A 23645-nucleotide genomic window follows, 5' to 3' on the forward strand; every position below is an offset into this window, starting at 1 on the left:
AATAAAAAAACGAGGCATTGCTTTTTGTTGCTCTCATAACAAATCAACATGGAAGTCTGAAAAATGCTGTTTGCAATTACCTTTTTTTTTTACCTTGGTTTGTTTCTTCACATTGCCATTTCTAACTGACAACTCTGCATACTGTATTTTCCACAGTTTATGGGACTACTAATGGCAAGCAGCAACAAAGCATATGTAATGAGCAGAGAGGCTTTGGAATGCCTCTCTAAACTCTGTTTTCAACATGATGCCCACATCACATGATACGCTAATAGAAAAAGCCTGTTCCTGACAGCCATACTTGTTTTTGAAAAGTGGATAATGATTTGTAGGAGGATAGCCAACATGAATAACTCTGATTCATGCTTCTAAAAGTTACTTGATTTGCTATTTAAAATAAAAGGAAAAAAAAAAAAAAAACGTATGTGGGACTGATGCTTTAATCCCTTCTCCACTAAGGGTTTTCTCACCCCTGTGCCAAATCTATTTTTGGTCAGGTCACACTCAAATGTTTTTTTATTTTTATTTGTGCAGTAAGCACAAATTAAACCTGGTCTTTTTTTCCAGAAGACTTTGAACTCTTACATTTGTGAATACTCCTCATACAGAATCTACCCAAAATGGGAAAAAAAATAAAAAAAAAAAAAATATGCAGTAATTGCAAGAAAATGAACTAAAAGCAAATGTGAGAATATACACATATGTGTGCGCGCGTGTATATATATATATATATATATATATATATATATACACATATACATATATACACACATACACATACACACATACATACACACACACACACTCACATATATACACACACAGTCTGGTGCATAAATATTGGACATTGGCAGAATTTTCATATTTTGGCCTCTATTCACCACCACAATGGCTTTGAAATGAAACAAACAAGATGTGCTTTAACTGCAGACTTTCAAATTTGAGGGTAATTACATCCAAATCAGGTGAACGGTGTAGGAATTACAACGGTTTCTATATGTGCCTCCCACATTTTAAGGGGCCAAAAGTAATGGGACAAACTAAACAATCCTAAATCTAACTTTCACTTTTTAATACTTTGTTGCAAATCCTTTGCAGGCAATTACAGCCTGAAGTCTGGAACGCATAGACATCACCAGACGCTGGGTTTCATCCCTGGTGATGCTCTGCCAGGCCTCTACTGCAAATGTCTTCAGTTCCTGCTTGTTCTTGGGGCATTTTCCCTTCAGTTTTGTCTTCATCAAGTGAAATGCATGCTCAATCGGATTCAGGTCAGGGGATTGACATGGCCATTGCATAACATTCCACTTTTTAGCTTTAAAAAAAACTCTTTGGTTGCTTTTGCAGTATGCTTCGGGTCATTGTCCATCTGCACTGTGAAGCGCCGTCCAATGAGTTCTGAAGCATTTGACTGAATATGAGCATATAATATTGCCCGAAACACTACAGAATTCATTCTGCTGCTTTTGTCAGCAGTCACATCATCAAATACAAGGGAACCAGTTCCATTGGCAGCCATACATGCTCAGCCCATGACACTACCACCACCATGCTTCACTGATGAGGTGGTATGTTTTGGATCATGAGCAGTTCCTTTCCTTCTCCATACTCTTCTCTTCCCATCACTCTGGTACAAGTTGATCTTTGTCTCATCTGTCCATAGGATGTTGTTCCAGAAGTGTAATGGCTATTTTAGATGATGTTTGGCAAACTCATCTTGTCTTCCTGTTTTTGAGGCTCACCAATGGTTTACATCTTGTGGTGAACCCTCTATATTCACTCTTGTGAAGTCTTCTCTTGATTGTTGACTTTGACATTTATACACCTACCTCCCGGAGAGTGTTCTTGATTTGGCCAACTGTTGTAAAGGGGTTTTTCTTCACCAGGGAAATAATGCTGCTGTCATCCACCACAGTTGTTTTCCGTGGTCTTCCGGGTCTTTTGGTGTTGCTGAGCTCTCCGATGCGTTCTTTCTTTTTAAGAATGTTCCAAACAGTTGATTTAGAAACACCTAATGGTTTTACTATCTCTCTGATGGGTTTGTTTTGATTTTTCAGCCTAATGATGGCTTGCTTCACTGATAGCGACAGCTCTTTGGATCTCATATTGAGAGTCGACAGCAACTGATACCAAATGCAAATGTCACACCTAGAATCAACTCCAGACCTTTTACCTGCTTAATTGATAATGAAATAACGAGGGAATAGCCCACACCTGTCCATGAAATAGCTTTTGAGTTGATAGTCCCATTACTTTTGGCTCCTTAAAAAGTGGGAGGCACATATAGAAACCGTTGTAACTCCTACACCGTTCACCTGATTTGGATGTAATTACCCTCAAATTAAATCTGAAAGTCTGCAGTTAAAGCACATCTTGTTTGTTTCATTTCAAAGCCATTGTGGTGGTGAATAGAGGCCAAAATATGAAAATTCTGTCATTGTCCCAATATTTATGCACCTGACTGTGTGTGTGTGTGTATAATTAACATATACACACATATATATATACACATATACACACACACACACACATTTTTTTATTAGGGATGTGCAGGCTCGGATAGGTTCGAGTTTGCACGTTGAGTTCGGATTTCTCCCTCCAAAAAAACGGAACTCAGAAAGAGGCAAAACGTCATCTTGCATGGACGAACATCATCATTCCTGGATGTTCGTCCATGCAAGATGACGTTTTGCCTCTTTCTGTGTTCCATTTTTTTGGAGGGAAAAATCCGAACTCTACGTGCAAACTCGAACCTATCCGAGCCTGCACATCCCTAATAACAAGAGATATGGTAAGAACTTACCTTTGTTATCTCTGTTTCTACGAAGTCCATAGGGTCCACAGGGTTGACCTTGGGGTATAGCTGGATCTGGATCCACGGGCACCACGCAGTTAAAGCTTTGCTGCTCCCAGGATGCACTTGGGTCCGTCCTCCTCTATACCCCGCCCCCGGCCACAGGCACCTCAGTTGGTAAGCAGCTAAGGCCGGAGGAGGAGACTAAACAGAGAGAAGGAAGACTAGAACACACAAGAAACCATACTCACAGAAATGGGAGACGGAAAACCGGTGACCAGCCACACAGTCCATTTGAAGCCAGGTGTGTCAGGGCGGGCGCCCTGTGGACCCTATGGACTTCGTAGAAACAGAGATAAAGGTAAGTTCTTACCATCTCTCTTGTTTTCTACTTCAGGGTCCATAGGGGGTCCACAGGGTTGACCTTGGGGATGTCCCAAAGCAGTTCAACTAAGGGCGGGGACGCTCCTGTGCTGAAAGGAGTACCCGGCGCCCGAAGGATGCATCCTGAGAGGCGAAGGTGTCAAACGCATAGAACCTCAAAAACGTTTGAATTGAAGACCAAGTGGCCGCCTTACACAGCTGAATAGCGGAGGCGCCACGTCTAGCAGCCCAAGAGGGACCCACAGAACGAGTGGAATGAGCCTTAACAGAGGCTGGCACAGGTAAACCCTCCTGTGCATAAGCCTCACAAATAACAGAACGAAGCCAACGGGCTAACGTTTGCTTGTTGGCAGGCCAACCCCTCTTGTGAAAACCGAAGAGGAGAAACAAAGAATCCGACTTCCTAACCGAAGCAGTCCGGTCCACATAGATTCTAAGTGCCCGGACTACATCTAAGGAAGCCTCACCAGCTGAAAGATCAGGTGATTGAAAAGCTGGCACAACAAGTTCCTGATTAATGTGGAACTTTGAGACCACTTTGGGCAAAAACTCAGGACGAGTGCGGAGCACCGCTCTGTCCTGGTGAAAAATCAGAAAAGGAGGGCGACAGGAAAGCGCCCCCAATTCTGACACCCTCCTGGCAGAAGCAATAGCCAGGAGAAAAACGGTCTTAAACGTCAGCCACTTGAGCTCCACCGACTCAAGCGGCTCAAAAGGAGTACCCTGCAAGACCCGTAGTACCACCGCCAAGTCCGAAGGAGCCACCGGAGGCACGAAGGGAGGCTGGATCCTGAGAACACCTTGGAAAAAGGTGTGAACATCTGGCAGTGTAGCAATCCGTCACTGAAACCACACGGACAAAGCAGACACATGAACCTTCAGAGAGGCCAGACGTAAGCCGAGGTCTAAACCTGATTGAAGGAACTCCAAGATTCTGGAAACCCGGAACACCTGCGGATCATAGTTTCTGGATTCACACCACTGAAAATAAGTGCGCCACACCCTGTGGTAAATCCGCGCGGAAGCAGGCTTGCGTGCCCTAAGCTTGGTACCAATGACCGAACTGGAGAAACCCGTAGACCTCAAGACGGCTGTCTCAAGAGCCACGCCGTCAAAGACAGCCGACCCAGATCCGGGTAAAGGCAGGGCCCTTGAGACAACAGGTCCCGACGCTGAGGAGGAAGGTACGGAGCGTCGATGGAGAGGCACCTCAGATCGGAGTACCAAGGACATCTGGGCCACGCCGGAGCTACCAGCACGAGCTTGCCGCCGTCCTGCTTGAATTTCCGCAGAACCCGAGGAAGCAGGGATATCGGAGGAAACAGATACGCCAGGTGAAACGTCCATTTCACCGACAGTGCGTCTACCAGACAGGCGCCTGCGTCTCTTGTCCTTGACCCGTAAACGGGCAACTTGTGATTGTGACGGGAGGCCATCAAGTCCAGCTCCGGCAGCCCCCATCTGTCCACGAGTAGCTGAAACACCTCTGGGTGAAGCGACCATTCCCCGGGATGCACATCGTGACGGCTGAGGAAGTCCGCCTCCCAATTGAGGACTCCGGGAATGAAGACTGCCGAGATCGCTGGAATGTGACACTCCGCCCAAGCAAGAATGCGAGACACCTCCGACATTGCTGCCCGACTGCGAGTTCCCCCTTGGTGGTTGATGTACGCCACCGCGGTGGCGTTGTCGGACTGCACCTGAACCGCCCTTCCGTGAAGAGCAGGGCCGGACGACTGCAGGGCACTGTATACTGCCCGCAGTCCCAGGATGTTGATGGGGAGAAGTGCTTCTTCCGCGGACCAACGACCCTGAAGCGATAATGAGCCGGTCACTGCCCCCCAACCCCGGAGACTGGCATCCGTCGTGAGCAGGACCCAGTCCGGGATCCAAAAGGGGCACCCCTCGACCAGATGCGCTGTCTGAAGCCACCAAGCCAAAGACTGCCGAACCTCCGGGGACAACACCAGCATCTGAGAGCGGATCCGGCGAGGTAACCCGTTCCATTCCGATAGAATCAGCCCCTGCAGGGGCCGGGAATGGAACTGGGCAAATTCCACCATGTCGAATGTCGACACCATGGACCCCAGACAGGCGGCAACTGCTCAGGCAACTGTGTATCCGCAGCTGCAGGGAGGAGACCTTCTCCGGAGTCAGGAAAATCCGTTGCTGACGAGAATCCAGCAGGGCTCCCAAATGAACCATCCGCTGTGATGGAATCAGGGAGGACTTTTTCCAATTTATCAGCCACCCGTGTGCCTGCAGGCAAGCGATTGTCAGGTGGAGATGTTGAAGCAGTACCTCCGGGGAGCTCGCCAGCAACAGGAGATCGTCCAGATACGGCAGCAGCCGTACATTCTGGTTCCGAAGATGTGCGGCCATGACTGCCATAATCTTCGTGAACACCCACGGTGCCGTGGAGAGGCCAAAGGGTAGCGCCCGGAACTGAAAATGATGTTGAAGGATAACGAACCTCAGATACCGCTGGTGCGAAGGTGCTATCGGAACATGGAGGTAGGCGTCCTGGATATCCAGGGACACCATATAATCCCCCGGTTCCATCGCCAGAATGGTGGAGCGTAACGTTTCCATCCTGAACTTGGGAACTCTGAGGAATTTGTTCAGAGACTTCAAGTTGAGGATAGGGCGATGAGAACCATTGGGCTTCTGCACCAGAAACAGAGAAGAATAGTACCCCGTCCCTCATTGTAATTGAGGAACGGGAACAATGACCCCTGATTTCAGCAAGGACTCTATAGCTTCCTGAATCTGTAAAGTCTTGGTCGTATCCTGAGAAGGACTCATGCAGAAAAACTGGTGGGGCGGTCTGTGCCGAAAAGATAGGGCGTACCCCTGGGAGACCACTTCTCGAACCCAGGCATCCGTGGTGGTATTGTTCCAGCACTGGGCAAATAGAAGAAGCCGGCCTCCCACTCTGGGGTCCCCCAGAGGGAGGCCCGTCCCATCAGGCAGAAGGTTTATCCTCCTGCTTGGAAGAAGGGCGCTTGGCACTCCAGGCCCGCTTCTTGGGCTTAGAAGCGGCCTTGGCCACCGATTGCCTCGGGAAGGACTGACCTTTGGCTTTGCCCTGAACCCGAAAGGACCGAAAGGCAGAGCTCCGTACTTTGGTAGGTGCAGAAGCCGAAGGGAGGAAAGCTGATTTAGACTTAGCTAGAGTATCCACAATTTTGTCCAAGTCTGGACCAAAAAGCAACTCCCCCTTAAAAGGTAAGGCCTCCAGCCCCTTTTTGGAGTCTGCGTCAGCTCTCCAAGACCTCAGCCACAAGGACCGACGTGCCGACACAGCTGCAGCCGACACCCGAGAGGTCAGCAGGCTTGCATCTAACGATGCTTCCCCAATGTAGGAGGCCGCATCCCTCATTTGTCCTATCAACGCTCTCTGGATCTCCGGAGCATTTTCCGGAAAGGTATCCTCCAAGGCGTTGGCCCAGCTCTCGATGGCCTTAGCCACCCAAGAGATGGCCATGGACGGATGGGCAACCGCCCCCGAGAGAGAGTAGATAGACTTTAAACAAGTCTCCACTTTCCTGTCCGTGGGATCTTTCAGGAACGAGATCGACGGCAAAGGCAGCGTAGCGCTTTTAATTAAGCGGGTAACGTGGGAATCCACGGCAGGCGGAGTTTCCCACTTCCTGCAATGAGCCTCAGGAAAAGGATAGTTTGAAGCCAACCGTTTCTGCGGTTGGAACCTCTTGCTGGGCAACTGCCAGGCCCCTGCCATATGATCCGTTAACTGATCAGACAGGGGAAAAACCGTCGAAGCTACCTTGGCCTTCTTAAAATTAGTGTACTTCGACCTGGGAGCCGGCGCATCCTCCTCTATATGAAGGATGGCCCGCACTGCCCTAACCAATGCCGGTACATTAATGGAGGACTTAGCCTCCACCTCCTGGGCCCCAGCATCCGAGTCTTCATGGATCTCCCAGTCATCCGAAGACACGTCCGTGTCCGTAAACTGTGCCGCCAATGAAGCCGAAACGGTTCGCTTGGACGCCCGTGGGGGCAAATCACTGTGCAACATAGTTTGAAAGGCCGATGACGAAGCCGCCAGGCTCTGAACAGAGCTGGAGAGGACATCCACCCAGGGAGGGGGTACCGTTTGAGGATACCCCTGAAACAGTACCATCGACTGCTGTGGTACCGTGGGAGATTGCACGTACACAGGCAAACCCGCATAAGGACCCACAGTCTGAGACCCGGGAGGAGACTGCACCAGACGCGTCATGCCCGGGGAACGGGGGATGGTAGGCTGGGGCAACGCCCTGGAAGGGCCCGCAGTCAGGACCGCCAGCCGATCCGCGATCGACGCCAGCACTTGTGTAAACATCTCCCACGGAGGATCCTGCGCCACTGGGGGTTTAGAGGGACCAGGTACCAGCTGGCACCGTCCGCACAGACCGTCCTGAGACAAATCCGCCCCATCAACCCCTGCCGAACAGCGTCAGCAGGAAAACAACACAGGAGCCACGGAGCACTCCTTCTCCTCATCAGACATAACACAAAACTTTTGCAATAAAAGAAGTATCACCGAAAAGAGGTAAAGGCGTATAACACCTGCGCACTCCCAAGTATGCAACACAAACAGCCCACAATCTGGTACTGAGTAGCACACCGCTGTATGTGACGGACCTCACAAATACGTAGATCTATATAAGTGAGGTAGACAGAAAGAACACCCCTCCCCCACGCACCTGCGGGCCGTAGGAGAAGGAAAGGGATAGGTAAAAAGCTGACAGTAAGTAGAAAAAAGCAGACAGCAGCACTAGCAAAAGTCACATACCATGCAGAGAAGTTATACTCACTGCACCTTCCGCTACAATCAACCTCCCAGATTCAGTGTCTGGGAGAACTATAGCGCTGCGAACACTGTCCTTTGCAGGGGGAGAGGTATGCAGGGGGACTGGTCCACTGTATCCGCCCGGGAGCTCTGCGATGCTGGCTGTGAAGATGGCCGCCGGAGAGCTCTGAGGAGGAGTGGCCAGGAGATAACAGCCCAGCGACGCCAGCACACATGAGAGAAGGCGCGCTGGGCTGAGGGGAGGAGCACTGAAGCAGGGAAGGCTACCTCCCCTGCTAGTACTAAACCCCCGGGGAAGCCGGTTCCCCGCCGGTACTTACACCCCGGGGGCCAGCGGTCACGCGGGGTATTCCTGAAGAGGGGGAGCCCGCCACCGCTGCTAGCGCCGCCGGTCTGTCCCCAGAGACCGGCGGCTGAAAGACTGCATTTGACTTCCCCCGCGTGCAGCGCGAAGCGCTACACGCGGCTTACCTGGCCCCGTAGAATCCGGCAGCAGTCAGTGGGAGCTGCCGGAGCCACGCTAGTACTGACTCCGGGGTCCCGCTGCGATCCCCGGATCAGTACCGGCGTCGCAGCGCCAGCGGGGCTTGTTGGAGCGGCAGCAGGGACGTCCGATGGACAGTCTTATGCTGCCGCTCTGAAGATAGTAAAAAATAAAATGTTTTTTTTTTTTTTTGCAAAAAAAAAAATAAAAATTTAAATTAAAGCTTAGGGGCTGCTTATGCAGCCCCACTGCCCAGGGTGACCCGACTCCGGCCGGGCACCAACTAAAACGGAGGTGCCTGTGGCCAGGGGCGGAGTATAGAGGAGGACGGACCCAAGTGCATCCTGGGAGCAGCAAAGCTTTAACTGCGTGGTGCCCGTGGATCCAGATCCAGCTATACCCCAAGGTCAACCCTGTGGACCCCCTATGGACCCTGAAGTAGAAAATATAATATATATATATATATATATATATATATATATATATATATATATATATATATATATATATATATATATAAAAACTTTATTGTTCTTGCCTTGGCATTCTGCGACCTTTACAATACAACAAAGACTATCTATATACGTAGGTTTTATTATAGAAATCTGCCCTTGAAAACGAAGAATGTCTTTTTGTATTTATTTTTTTGGTTGGTTTTCGCCATCTTAAACTAAACATATACAATGTGCAGCAATATTATGGTAACCAAACATGGCTTCGTACAAAAACATGTCGTATTTTGAAAACTAGAAATTAATTCAAACCAGTGGCCAAACTCAAACCCCAAAGCTGTGCTAGGGCTACACATTATTTCAGTGTACACTGCATCAAAATCAGAGCAATAAAAATGAGGCCAGACTTTTGCTTAAACTCTCTACTCCACAGGATAGTCCTAAATGGGGTCAAACTGCTGGTACGCAGTCGGGAAGCCGGCAGAAGTAATCCCAACAGTCGGCTTCCCGACTGTCATATCCCGGCAAGGGTCTAAAGCAGGCGTCGACATGCTGACGTCTGTCAATAGACATACGCCGGGAGCCCGACGCCCAGCATCCCGATCGATGGGACGCCGGGCGCGGATAGCTGCGGGGGGGGGGGGGGGTGACTTAGGGTTAGGCACCACCCCCGGGAGGTTAGGTATAGGCTAAGGAAAGGGGGGGGGGGGTTAGGGTTAGGCACCCCCCCGGGGGACTTCGGTTTAGGTAGTGGGGAAGGGGGGGGGATAGGTTTAGGCACTTAGAGGGGGGATTAGGGTTAGGTACTGGGGGCAGGGGGGTTAGGATTAGGCACCCCTAATGGAGGGTTATGGGGTAGAATTAGGTTAGCTAATACTGTACTTACCGGAGGACGATTGGGATTTCCACTGCTGCCAGGATGCTGGTGTTGGGATTCCAACCCCTGGACATGTGTCCGGCGGTAAATCATACCGATTCCAAACTGCTAGCCCCTAGGAGATAATACATAAAACCTAGATAGGGGCCAACTGTCATCCAGTCACCAAATCTGTAAATAGATGGAGGGCAACTGCCAGGCAATCACCCCCCTAAACTTCTAGATGGCGGCTCAAGGTATCCAACTTCGTTTATTACATGCCTTCTGTCTCTCTCATTTTGAAATAAGCACTATAATATTCATGGAAGTGTAAAGAGAACTGCAAGGAGTAATCACAAAATATATATTTGTAAACTGCATTTTTGAACAAGATCTGAATCACCTACAATAGGCATCAGAGTAATATACCAATACCGGAATCCTCCACCTATATGAAATCATCATTTTCAATCCTTTCAGATGGCTGACAAAACCTATAGCACACACACTCCATAAAAATGCTGCCATTTGCCCCTAACCCATACTTAGAACAATCCCAATGTTGGCGATACAGTCCACATTCGCAAACCTTTTTTTGACCTTGTTTTGACCACAAGCAGTCGTTTTTTTGCAGACGAGGGTGGAGTTTGGGAAGTTCTGGTGTGAGACCTATATTTTGCAAGTCTATACTGTATGCAACCACCACTCTGAAGGAAGTACAATAATCAAATGGGTATCGAACAGATTAAGAACTATTTAAAGATGGGCATATACTGTACATGAATAAACAATGGTAGTAATTTTATAGCTATGTACCTTACTGTCTCACAGCACTCAGGTCTTGGGTTCATGTCCCACCATTGCCCTAGCTTGTATGTTCTTCCCATGTTTCTGCAAACTTCTTCTGGGTACTCCAGTTACCTCCCACAATCCAAAAACATACTGGTAGATTAATTGGATAGTAACAAAAAATAAATAAAAAATGAACCCTAGTGCATATGTGCACATGTGATATGGAATATAGATTGCAATCTCTACTGGGGCAGTATCTGATGTGAATGACTTAATATTTTCTGTACTGTATATGTGCAAGCTGTACAAATACAGTAACTGTACATCATTAAATAATCTATATAATTGAAGATAAAGAAACGCAAAACAACCAACCAGTTAGGTCAACATTACTCCAAGACCTCTTAATGTAAAAAGTATCCTTTCACAATATTTGGCACTTTAAACTTTGTGCCAACTTTAATGAAGTACCTGAATATGAACCTTTGTGCCAAGTTAAATAGATTCAGGCAAAACATTGTTTTAGAAATTCAAATACAGCAGTGTCACCTTATTCCTAAGGAAAGCTCCTTCATGGACTGTTGCGATATGGGGCCGGATTCAATTAACCGCAAAAAGCGCTCGCAGGTGTGAACTTTTTTGCACAAAAAAGTGCAATCCTATTGGCATGGTTTTTTTCATGTGCTACAACCCCATAGACAAAAAAACGGCGAAAAGTTTTAACCATCTCAGAGCAGGTGAAAAAAAATTTGCAAATTCCCTATTTTTGGCTAAAAATGTGGGGGTTTGGTTCAGAACACTTTGGACCCATTAATTAGGCAAAAATATTTTTTTATTTAACTTAATTCCCCCTAATAATGTCATTTTTGGGGTGAAAATTTAAAAAGTGTTGGAAAATGGGTTTTAAAGTGTTGGGTCAGGTATTTTGGGGGGCTGTATGAATGGGACAGGAGTTTTTAGAATTGCAGGTGGCTGCAACAGGTGTATTTTTAACAATGCATTTTATAGAGACAATATATACTAGCACCCATTTGTATGTATCCCCCATTTAACTACAGCAATTATTTTCTCAAAAAATTATTATTATTTTTTTATCATTTTTCATCACTTCTGCATATAACAGCCATTTGACAATTTAAGAACTCAAAATATTTTTATTAGGGCTATTAATACACTTCTATATTTATTTTCTATGTGTCAGTTAGGCTTTTTATGGGGTACAAACTGATTTCCCCAAAATGTGCTGTACTTTTCCTTGTTCCGCCATGCATAGTTTTCGCAAGTATGCGTTTTTGCGTCTTTGGTAATAGGATAGGGCGAAAAATCGGAGTGCGAATTGCCAAACGACGTGAAAATATCGCACCAAAACAAGCAAATAGTGCGAAAACTTCTCCGGCGGTAAGTTTTCATTTTATCGCGGCTAATTGAATCTGCCCCATGGAATTTAATGTCAAGTGGAGAGCTTCTGAAAATGGCTTCTTCCATAAAGATTGATCTAAAATGTACAACACTAGAGGGGATTACTTCTAGCACCAGGAAATAGAACACCTGATTACAATACCACACAAGGTACAACAACAACTGACTTACCAACTCTACAAAAAGCCTCTCTCAGTTCTTCCAGTTCATCTTTGGAGACATGGGTTGTGTGTGCCATTGTTGTGCGCAGCAATACCCTAAAAAGGAAAAAACAAATTCATAAAAATCAAACCACACAAGTGTGAGAAGAAACCATAAATGTGCCATTTTTCCATTAATAATATTCATTACTATTTGCAGAATAAAATTTAGACAAAGCCCATTTCCTGTGCCTGGCATTAGCAAAATCGATATATTTGGAATCATATTAAACTAATCTGAACTGAAAAGCTTAAAACGACTATTACAGTTCCACATTAAAACAGAAATCTAAATGAACATTTCAACATTTAGTTCACTTTACATAAAATGACATAGGAGACCGGTACTATTCAGGAGTATTAATTAGAGGGAAAATTCCATATACTGGCAGAAATTTGCTGCCATCACAAGCTGCTAATTTAAATGATGCTGAAGACACTGTTGCATGTATGTGGCTCAGCATTACACCAATCTGCTAGCTGCAGCACCCTAAATACATCTATGCAAGTTGGCCATTGCCCAAACTACACATATTGTTATCTTTTATGTTGCCCAAAAGATTGGGCCAAACAATGGCATGCAAAATGATAGATCAGCAGAACATTGCAACAGAAAAAAGTACTCTGTTGTAAAGATTGTCAGACATTTATGACCGGAAAATATCGTCATGTGACTGTATTAAGGCTGACCAGCCTGCACTTCACTAACATACATTAATCAGAGTACTCAATGGTATTGGGCAAATAATGCTTACAGATTCAACCGAAACATACATGTGCAGGAAGGCTAGGATATCTACAACCTCAATATACGGGGGCATGGTCTGCCTGATGTAATCAGCGCAATGTCCCCCTGAGGCCCTGTACTTGGCACACAATATTCTGTATTCCTCCAACATGCCGCCATTACGTATTTTGCTCCCCACTTCTTGGTACACTAGTTTGTGAGCAATGAGGTAATATCCTGGTTTCTTTTTTTTATTTATTTTTCACACATCTATTTTATTGTTTTCCAAAAAATATGGGATACAGCAAAGAGAAAAAAATAAAAAAAGAAAGGATACATAAGAGATGCCAAAATATCATAACCTAAATGAAAAGAAATCAGATTATCGTATCATAATAATACCAAATATAAACATTATAACGGGAAAACGTAAAGATTACAGTAAAGGGGGGTATCCACCACGCGACATGAAAGTCTGAGCTTCCAGCGTTCAGACCTTCAGGTTGCCGAGGTGCGGTGCCCGCACTGAACGTCATTAAGTGAAGGAGCCCGACCTCCTTATCCCTGAACATGCCGAACCTGACGAGTGTCGTCAGGTTGACGGGCATGTTCAGTTGACAGTCGGGGACGGCAAGGACCCAGTGTGCACACGCATCGCTGGTCCTTGCCGGCTATCCATTACCCGACTTTGTGAACAATCCGACCAAAACAAGGTGGTTTTGGTCGCATTGCTCACAAAGTCTGGTAATGGATAGGCCCCTTAAGTCAAGAAGAGGTAGCCTCATTTAGACTAAACTGACACAGATCAGATAGTAACAACATATGGAGAAATTGTGCACCTTCCCTGTCTGAAACAAACTCATGCCATGGCAGCCATTTCACAAGTGGGGAAGAAACCTGGAATCAATACAGCACTAAAGCAGCCTCCATCTCAAAATGAAACTGAAATTTTTTTATTTTTTTTTAAATACCTTGAGCAGGGGAGGGGGGTGGGGAAGTTTCCAATTCTGGGCAAGTGCTGCTATACATATATGACCTAACACGTATCTTTGAGACTCTTTAATAAGTACAGGATATATTTGAAGAATCGCCAGTTTCAGAGAGGGAGATAACACAAGACCGAACGCTATTAATCAGAGAAAATACCTCCTCCCAAAAAATTTTACATTTATGGAACACGTCCAAAACTTATGATAAAAATGGCCGAACTCCCCACAATTTCACTAACAAAAATACTTCTGGTTTCTTTAAACGGGATGTGGTTAAAATATCAACGGAGGACATCCATCCCCTTTTAACTTATATACAGATTTCGGTTCATACAATATGGGGCTGATTCATTTCGACAATCTACACCTGCAGAGATTTCCGGGTAACCATTTTACAGTATTTTATGGAAATCTTGGTGGTATTTGAGGTGCGGGCTGAAGCCAGCGAGACGTCCCTTACCAGAAATCCCATGATGCATTAGCCAGCCAGTTCCCGCCTTTATATTTATACATTTTGAGTTTTAAAATGACATTATTGGGAAACAAACAGGATAGGAAAGAAGGTTCGGCCTCTAATGAGAGAACTCCAGTATGCTGCATGATATAAAGATCTATGCCATGTACAGTATCTGCAAACTTGCTGCATAGAAACTGTGCAAACCCGGATTTGTAGAAAGTAAATTTAAAGAGATTTATTCATATAAGTCAAGTCACAGCATACAGAGAGAAACTGTGGGGGCCACTGCTCTAACACATTTTTACTCGTTTGATAAACGGAGGAGTCAAAACCTATATTGTGCCCAGGGCTCCATAACAGGGGCATATCTATAATGGGTGCAGGTCAGGGTCCATGGGGGTCCACACCGCACACCCTGCACCCATATTATCTAATACTTACCTCTCCGAGGTCCCGCATCGGGTGTCTCAGCCCTGCACAAAATGCGGGAAAACGGCCGCCGTGGCCATTTTCCCAGGGTTTTGCGCAAAGGAAATTGCTGGGAAAATGGCAACTTGTGCCCAGAGTCTACTACTGCTGCGGTCGCAGGGCTCAATTCAATGCGAATTTAACAGCGCCGGGAAGGAGCACCCACAGCTATTCAAATTAAGTCCGCTGTTATGTTGGAGAATGCCCGTTATTGCGCCTTACACATGGTGTCTAGATGCGAGAACCGGCATTCTCAGACTTAAGTGCCTGCCGCGATGCTGTTTCTGCCGCGCTCAGGGCAGAAAACAGCATGGCCCAAGCAGTTTTGTCAGATTTCTGCCTGCTCCCCAAGAGGGGTGCATGAAGAAATCCTTCAGTCGAGCTGAATTAATAACTCCAGGAGCACCTTCCCGCCGCTATTGAATTTGCGTTAAATTTAATTCCATAGGTATTGCTTTCACAATATCCCTGAAAAGCTTTTTCAAAAGTAGGAAAGTATGCAATTAGATCACCAGACAGGAGGGTAGTTTAGAAACTCGCTTTCAGAAAACTGCAGTCTACAAACTATGTGAGACAAACAGACTCACCCAAATTCTTAAAACGAGTCTCTTCAAGTTCACACATACTCAACCCAAATACCTTACTTACACCAACACCAACCTTGTTTTTATTTATTGAAGAAATCTGATATAGGCTACAGGCATTGCATCTTATTCAGAACTTCTACAAAGCCAGGAGATAAAATGAATATCGCTGAAGTTACTATTGGTGCTTGGTACTAAATGTCATATACATGGACAATCACCGAGCAGCATCAATAAATTTGATGTCTGAAGCAGTATGAGGGAACAAAAATATTAGACATGGTGCCACAGATTATGGTATATACTTTCCTAGAAGATACCAAATTTCAAGAGTTTTGGAATAGAGAGATTTTACACACCTTTGTTAATTCTATATAAGGATGCTGGGCCCATAGATAGCAGGTCTGTAAAGTTTACAATAAAATGTCTACTTGGATCCTTTTGACCCTCTAAAAAAAACAAAAACAAAAAAAAACTGTGGCCAGTTATAGAAGCATCAAGGTTTTTTTTTGTTTTTTTTTTACAGACTGCTATCAATGATTTATGCTTCTACAGAGTGTCACACCATGGCAACCACAGTTACATGGCATGATTTAGAGAGGCTTTGGAATGCCCCTTTGAGATCTATCTGTCCTATGACCCTTCCCCACCCCTTTCCATAACATGACATACTAACAATTTATGAAGGTAAAACAACAATGCCTGACAGATATGTTGTCCGATCCGGCCGAATTTGACTACATCAGGCACATCGTCTAGTGTGTGCCCTCAATGTCACCGACGATGCGCACTCCAGCGCATAGTCAGCGGCATCGCCCGTCGGGCCTGCATTCAGGTCCGACAGGTGACAGTCAGCGAGGTCAAGGCCCCCTGCCCTCTCATGCGATCGCTCCCGGCATCGGCAAGTGTGTATGCACTTGCCAATGCCAGCAGCTTGCCAGGATGCATCGTTAACATCGTCTAATGTGTGTGTGCCGGCCTTAAGCTTATGATGATCTGCAGAATAGCTAAGGAAAACAGCAATCATGTGTAACCTGCTTAAAAAACATAAAACATGTGGGATTGCAGCTTTAACCTGGCTTTAAGCAAACATATCATATTACAAGTCGGGTCTGAGCAGATACACCAATAGAGGTCAGGTTTTAAAACTCAAGAGACTTGTTAACTTGACACATTGTCAGCCCATGGACTGTGACTAGTATGTAGATACCACAAATTCTTGTGTTACAGTCATTCTGAGTTTTTGAGTAAAGAAAGGATAAGAAAAGCATGCTGGGCACCAGTGATTTTGAATACAGCCATATTCAGATTTCCAGATGAGCTGACAGGTTCCATTTGCATCAATATGGTTCCAGCTTACAAAATGTCTGTCTGCACTTTAATCTAACAGAAGTGGAGTGTGAATGACCCTACAGGGGAGTACAGTAGCCTTTATGTTTACCTTATTATTAAACAGGATAATATTCTCTGCTCATGTAGACTTCGTTATCTACAGATGTGCATTTTGGGAGATGAATGAGGTCATTGCTTTCTCTGCCAAGGTCAAACTAATGAGCAGGGTACAGCAACAAACCAGAAGACAAATGCTCATGGTTAAAAAGCTGGTTAGACTGATGCAGGCCATACACTGTGCACGATATGGCCGATTTAGATAAATCGCATCGACAAATCGTGTGTGGTATTTGTACGAGGGCTATGCACGTCCCCGCCGTCGAAATTCTGCATTGTAGATCTTATGGAAAAGCGGTAAGATTTCGACCTATCATGTACGATGTGACACACATTGTACGCTGTTTTGCATCCGAAAGATCCAATGTGCGATGTACAAGGTCTTGCAAAATCCGTATTGCTAAAAGAACGATTAGCAATCGGAAACAATGCATCTGTACCGTATGCTCATATGTACAATCGTACACCACTTCAGAATTTCAAGGGAAATCGTACAACACATCTGAATGTTGGGACATCGCACCGTGTATGGTCTGCTTTACAGTAACATTTGAATGAAGCAACGCATATTGAAATGTTCTTGTTTAATGTAGACTGATAAATTACAGCCAATGATTACAGTTCTGTTTATAGCACATGGCAGGGTTGGGAGACTTTAGTAGAAAAAAAAAAAACTACAGAAAATCGAGCAGTAATTTAGGTTTAGATTAAATGCTCTTCTGTATAAAATAGATTTCACTGAAATAAAAATAGACTAACAAAATGAAATGTATAAAACTATACCATAACAACCCCCCCCCCAGCTATTGTAGAACCACATATCCCAGCATGCCCTGCCACAGTTTTGCTTTTTGGCTATGCAAAAATTGTTGCAGGGCATGCTGGGGATGTGCAGTTCATCAGCAGCTGGAGGGCCGTTTCTTGCCCACCCCTGCCTTAAACCCAGGTCACAGTCCTAGCTTGATGCATTCCATTAACTAGAAAATCTGTCATCATGTACATAGGACACTATTACATAAAAAACACAAAAATGAATGGTTTCAATATTAATATGATAGAAGTAAAAACAGTCAGTAATAGAACCAGCACATTCACATTAAAATATATTGTTTTAGACTTAATCACCCCAACGACAAAAACATCAAACAAAATGCAACAGAAAAAAAAAAAAACAAGGTGGCGTAAATAAACATTTACTTTAAACACTCAAAATAATAATAATAGTAATAATAATAATAATAAAAAATAAAAAAATACCTTCTACTCTGCCAGGATTTGCTATAGCTCCTGCTGCTTTGTCGTCAAACAGATAGAATGAGGCAAATTACATTTAACACAAAAAAGCACACACAGTAAATGCAGGGTGTGTCCTATGTGAGCTCACTACACTAAACTTAGAAGACAGAAATCAAACAATAATCCATTGGACGTGCCCTGCAAAGGGTCAGCGACTTACCATTCAATGTGAATATACATAAATGACATGTCCCCCTAGCTCCATTCTTGTCCCTCTTCTGAATCTAAATCTCCAGATCACCAAGGCATTTATATTCATTAATGGATCAACCATATTTGTATATCCCTGTCTGTATCCAAATTGATATTAGACATGTACTCTCTAGTATATGCTAAACCTCAGTGATTAATAGACAGTTTACCTTTGTACAGGAAACAGTCCTGCGTGTTAGTTCTGTCCAGAATTCTCCCAAGGTGTGCACACATAGCTATGTATATAGTTACAATGCATGCAGAGGTGTGACTATTTACACTTACTATAAGTGTCCACATGACCTCATGGGGTGTTAGGAGCCTTATATTAGTCTGCAAATACATGGACTGAAGACTCGGTTTTGTAGTTCAGTTTTACATAAAAGCTTGTCAAACACCATGTGGAAGTGTCAAACTTAAAAAGGTGTACACTTATTGTATGTTTACGGCGTGCCTTAGAAGTGCTTTGTTATACTCCTTTTACACTGACTTAAAAATCCTGGGTTGATGCACATGAACACGCATCAAGCTGGGATTTTTGTCAATGTAAATGGATCAACCCGGGTCCAGTGACCTGGGGATTCGATCCGGCTAGCTTTCAGGGCAAAGCACGGGTCATACCTGTTTCACCATACAGTGTAAACGGCACGACCCGGGTCACGATGATCCAGGTAACGCCGCATACTAACCTATCGGCTGGCTTCAGCGGCACTTGGAGAGGACATCTCCTCCAAGTATCCACTGTAACGCCAGAAGACCCGGGTCACTGCAGACCCAGGTCCGGTGTGAATTGTGCCGACCCGGGCATAACCCGGGTTGGCACCGCAGTGGGAAAGGGGTCTGTGCCGGGTCTGATTCGGGTTGGAAATGTGTTCCAAACCCCGGGTCAGAACCAGGACTTTTGGTATAAAAGGGGTATTATATAGTCACAAAGCATTTTATTTTTTAATATACACATTTTATTAATCCATGAGTAAAATATGCAGAACACAGTATAAAGGAGTGTTGTGTATGCCTTAATAACACTATACAGTGGCCAAATGATTACGACCACCAGGCAATTTTATGCAAAGTAGCTATTCTGCAGATAATGCTGATGGGAAAAATCTGTATAAGAACGGAATGGTGAAGGTATACAGAGACTAATTACGTGCATCACTCATGAAATACCGGGTAGACAATGCAATCTGATGGACTTTAAATGAAAAAGGATAGTTGGAGAGAAATCGTAGCAGTGGTGCCAGCAGTAGCATAACCGTTGCACTGGTCAATTGTTTGGGGGCATCAGCAATTACCGTGCACAGAGTGAACCAGCAGGCACAAAACTGGGTCTATGGTGCAAGGCGTGTAAGCTCCTTTGAGCAGGGCACTCTACCCTCTTGTGCATCTCCTTACTATACCTTCATCTACTTCTTACTCTCTACCAGGGCACCTAACACTTGATTGCTTTGCATTGTTGCTTATCTGGGTGTTATGGTCGTGAATGTAGCAATGTATATTATCCATGTCCTGTAATGTATTGTACTCTACTGTAAATCAATCTATTTGTTTATGTACTTTGTAAGGCGCTGCGGAACACTTGTGGCGCCATATAAATAAACAATAATAATAATAATAATAATAATAATAATAATAATAAAAGGCCTGTGGACGTAAACAGCTACTGGATGCACGAGCGGAACGCAGAGTGGGCAGGCTTGAGTTCTACAGACAGCAGCAGTGCTTAAAATTACAGAATATCATAAAAGCACAGGCTGACAGTTTAAAAACCCTAAATACTTTTAGCAGGCCAATTCAGGGGTACCCATAGTGATCCCCCATGTCAGACCATCTTTTGGGGGGAGACAGGCTGATTTCCCCAAAAAGTGACAGGACTTTGCTACTTACCTTTCCGCAGTGTCCCGCTTTCGCAGAATCCTAATGTAATACGGGGATACACTGGCACGCGCCCAATACTCTATCCCCAGGAAAAACGGCTATGATGGTGAAAAGTCCGACCTTGGACTTTTCGCCTCTAATTGAATATGGCCCTAAGTGTGTGCAATCCTGTAATGAGTAAACAGAAAAAAGAAAACCTTAACATTTGCAATAAACCCCAACTTAAAACAATTCTAGCAAACTAGAGGCCTCCTCCCTGAAGCCAAGATACCATTTTAGATGAAATCATATGCAGATCAATTCACACACTCACTTGGGACCATTGGAACACTGTATCACATCCGCACTGACTGCCAGGATAGGAGATGACTCGTCATTAGCCTGTCACTGAGACATCCAAACTGCAGACACAAGACTTACGCAGTACAACTTCCTGCTACCATAAAACTAATCCTGGAAAGATGATTCAATTGTGCTTGGCATTTATATAGTTCAAATATAAAAATGTGTTCTGACTGAATACCTTGCATCAGAGGAGGTAAAATGGTTCTTAACAGAAACTGTAAGATGCAAACAATCATCTAGGTTCATTTTCTTTACAAACTTTCAACCTGCTTCAAGAGTTTTTAAGTATTAAACTGAGCAGAAAGTTGGTACAACAAAATGGTTAGAAATGCCTAGAGATAGCTGGTCTAAGGCAGGATTTAGTCACTGTTCTACTGCATTACCACTTATAACTGGAAACGTACCAGGTACCCAGGAATATGTATATATTGTACACATCTTTGGGAATCCAAAAATAAAAGCCCTGTGATAGGACTACAACCTGCTCCCTGCAGAGCCACAACATGAATGACGGTGTACATGATTGTCCTCAAAATACAGATCAAAGCAGATTCATCGTTTGGGTAATCATAGAGGAGCCACCCTGGGATGGTTATTTGATGGCACAGTAACATAACGTCACCTTACTCTGTTACCATGGAAGTACATTTTTAGAGATAAACAACAAATCTCTTTAACTGTGCACAGGTGACTTAATAGAACATGGAAATTATCCCACATTCAGTTGAGAGAATTTCTTAGAACATTATCTCATAGGCACACTTGCTATTCTCCTGCAATGTCCAAGGAAGACTCACGAATTTAGGGAACTGGACTCCCAGAGGAAAAGTGCTCCCTACTGCATCAAATGGGCGAGGTGTGCGTGATTGATAGCTGGCCCTGATGGCGTCTCCACACCTCAGAACATGCAACTTGGTCCTCCCCCTCCGTGATCTCTCAGGAGGGGAGATCAAAAAAAGTTGGCAACTTGGCAAGTATGCTCTTAGACGCACATGAGAAACCCCAAAGGTAAGTGTTCTATCTATACATAAAATGGTCATTTAACGTATACGGTACACTCTGTTTTAAACATCAAGTTGCATAGAAGTACTGACATCACAGAAAGCCATTAACAAGATTATAGATTAGGAATGGTTGAACAACACTATGATCAGTTTAGAATGTAAACCACATAAAACACACTTAACCTGCTCTATCAATCCATCAAATAATTATACACACATCAGAGATGGAGATTGTAACTAACCACCTTCCTGCATTTGGCAGCTATTAGACGTAGCCGAGAGAATGCCAGAGCCTCAGAGTTACAGGGCTTTGTCCATCAATGAAATCACTTTTTAATAAATCGTTATAGAGACACTTCTCTTTATGGAGCCAGAAAAGACATATATACAAATAATGCAAAAAAGAGTTAAGGCCCCCACACACGGTACAATTTTTTAAAACAATTTGGCCATTTTCGACCGATTAGAACGACACATAGCTTAAAATCTGCCGTGGGTAGGTATGATAACGGTGCCGATGCGTGCTCCCACTGTCGTTGATCATGGTCGCTGATCTCTTGAACGTGCAGAAAGATCTCGACCTGTCTCTTGAATTGGCGCACATCGTTCTGTGTATATGCACGATGAAGTGGACGAAAAACTATTTGGCGTCACTTTTCCTGGCCACTCCCCTCCACCATTTTATGCCAGCTGACAGACAGAAGATGCATCGTGAGGTTGTTTGCTGCCAAACTATATATCGTTAACGACCCATCTGTATATCGTTTGTACAACCATTCCATGTGTATGCACAATATCGTTTGTCCAGGAGTTCAAGGGAAATGGCTAATGAGATTGGATGGTTACCTACATCGTACAGCGTGTACCCAGCTTTAGGCCCAGCTGTTTCAGCACCTTATCAGTCCTTCAAATTCTTGTGCACCAGAAGGATAGTTCCTAATTGAAGAATGCTTACCAAGCATTAGAGAGATTGTGAAGGAGAAAAAAAAGTGGTCTCAGTCGTTTTGTAAGAGGTCATCTTAATTCCAACAGGATTTCGCAAAAAAAATAAACACAAGCAGCATATGTTAAAACTCAAGTGTAGAGAACGTACCAGACATTTCACAATATTGATCAGTCTGGGGCAGAGCAAGAATTTTAAAATACATGCAATAAGTCATTCAGCAGGTGGCATATCAAAAGGAAAAAAACATTTCTTCACCATATTGACGATGTCTCTCCAAGAACATAGGCGCCGCATGTTAGCTGGATCAGCATAGGTTTTGCTAGATTTCCTTTTGCGACATTACGCATCACTAACAACTGTAATTATAAACATAACTTACATTGTTACTTTTAAATGAATACATTGCATGGTAATTTCCTGGGATACCAGATGTGTACTTGTGCCAAAGTCATCATTTTGACTTATTTTGCTCTCTTCAACCAAATTCAATGTACAGTGTTCTGCGTAATCCAACCAAAGTTTTATTTAGGATTACATTTTATGAAATCAGCCAATTATATGGCAGCAACTCCATGCAGAGACGATTGTTAAGATCAAACTTCTGAAGACATGTGATCTTCGTGCTTGTGACCAGAAAACGCTTGTTGTGCCAGACAGGGTGGTTGGAGTATCTCAGACACCGATGATGATTTCTTGGGATTTTCAAGCACAATAGAATTTAGAGTTTACCAAGAATGGTGCACAAAATATGCACTGAGAGGCGGTCCGGTGAGTGAAGAAACACTTCTTTGATGATAGAACAGCCGGACTGGATCAAGCTGACAGAAGGGAAACGGTAACTCAAATAACCATAGGATATAACAGTGGTATGGAAAAGGGCATCTCTGAACACATAACATGTCAAACATTAAAGTGGATGGAGTACTGCAGAGTTCCACATTAGTCATCTCAGAACAGGAAACTGAGGTTACAGAGGACAAACACTTAACAAAAATGTCTAAGTTTTGATAGCGACCATGCACATGATTTTTTGGCAGCAGTCTACTTCTAATGGCTACTTCCAACAGGAGAACGCCATGTTACTAAGCACATGTAATCTGAGTATCTGAA

At 44.3% G+C, this 23645-nt stretch overlaps 1 protein-coding gene across 2 annotated transcripts in view; it reads right to left on the reverse strand.

The window, feature by feature from the left end:
• The window catches only part of PLS3 (plastin 3), a 103947-nt gene that overhangs the window by 44914 nt on the left and 35388 nt on the right, over positions 1-23645 (reverse strand). For both annotated transcript variants that reach the window (XM_088453005.1, XM_088453000.1), the window contains exon 2: positions 12172-12257. In XM_088453005.1, coding sequence (XP_088309131.1) covers positions 12172-12238 — 67 coding nt within the window. In that variant the 5' untranslated portion in view covers positions 12239-12257. The remainder of the gene's footprint in view (positions 1-12171; positions 12258-23645) is intronic.

The sequence above is a fragment of the Taudactylus pleione genome, unplaced genomic scaffold (assembly GCF_031769625.1).
Source record: "Taudactylus pleione unplaced genomic scaffold, aTauple2 ptg000039l, whole genome shotgun sequence".
NCBI lineage: Eukaryota > Metazoa > Chordata > Amphibia > Anura > Myobatrachidae > Taudactylus > Taudactylus pleione.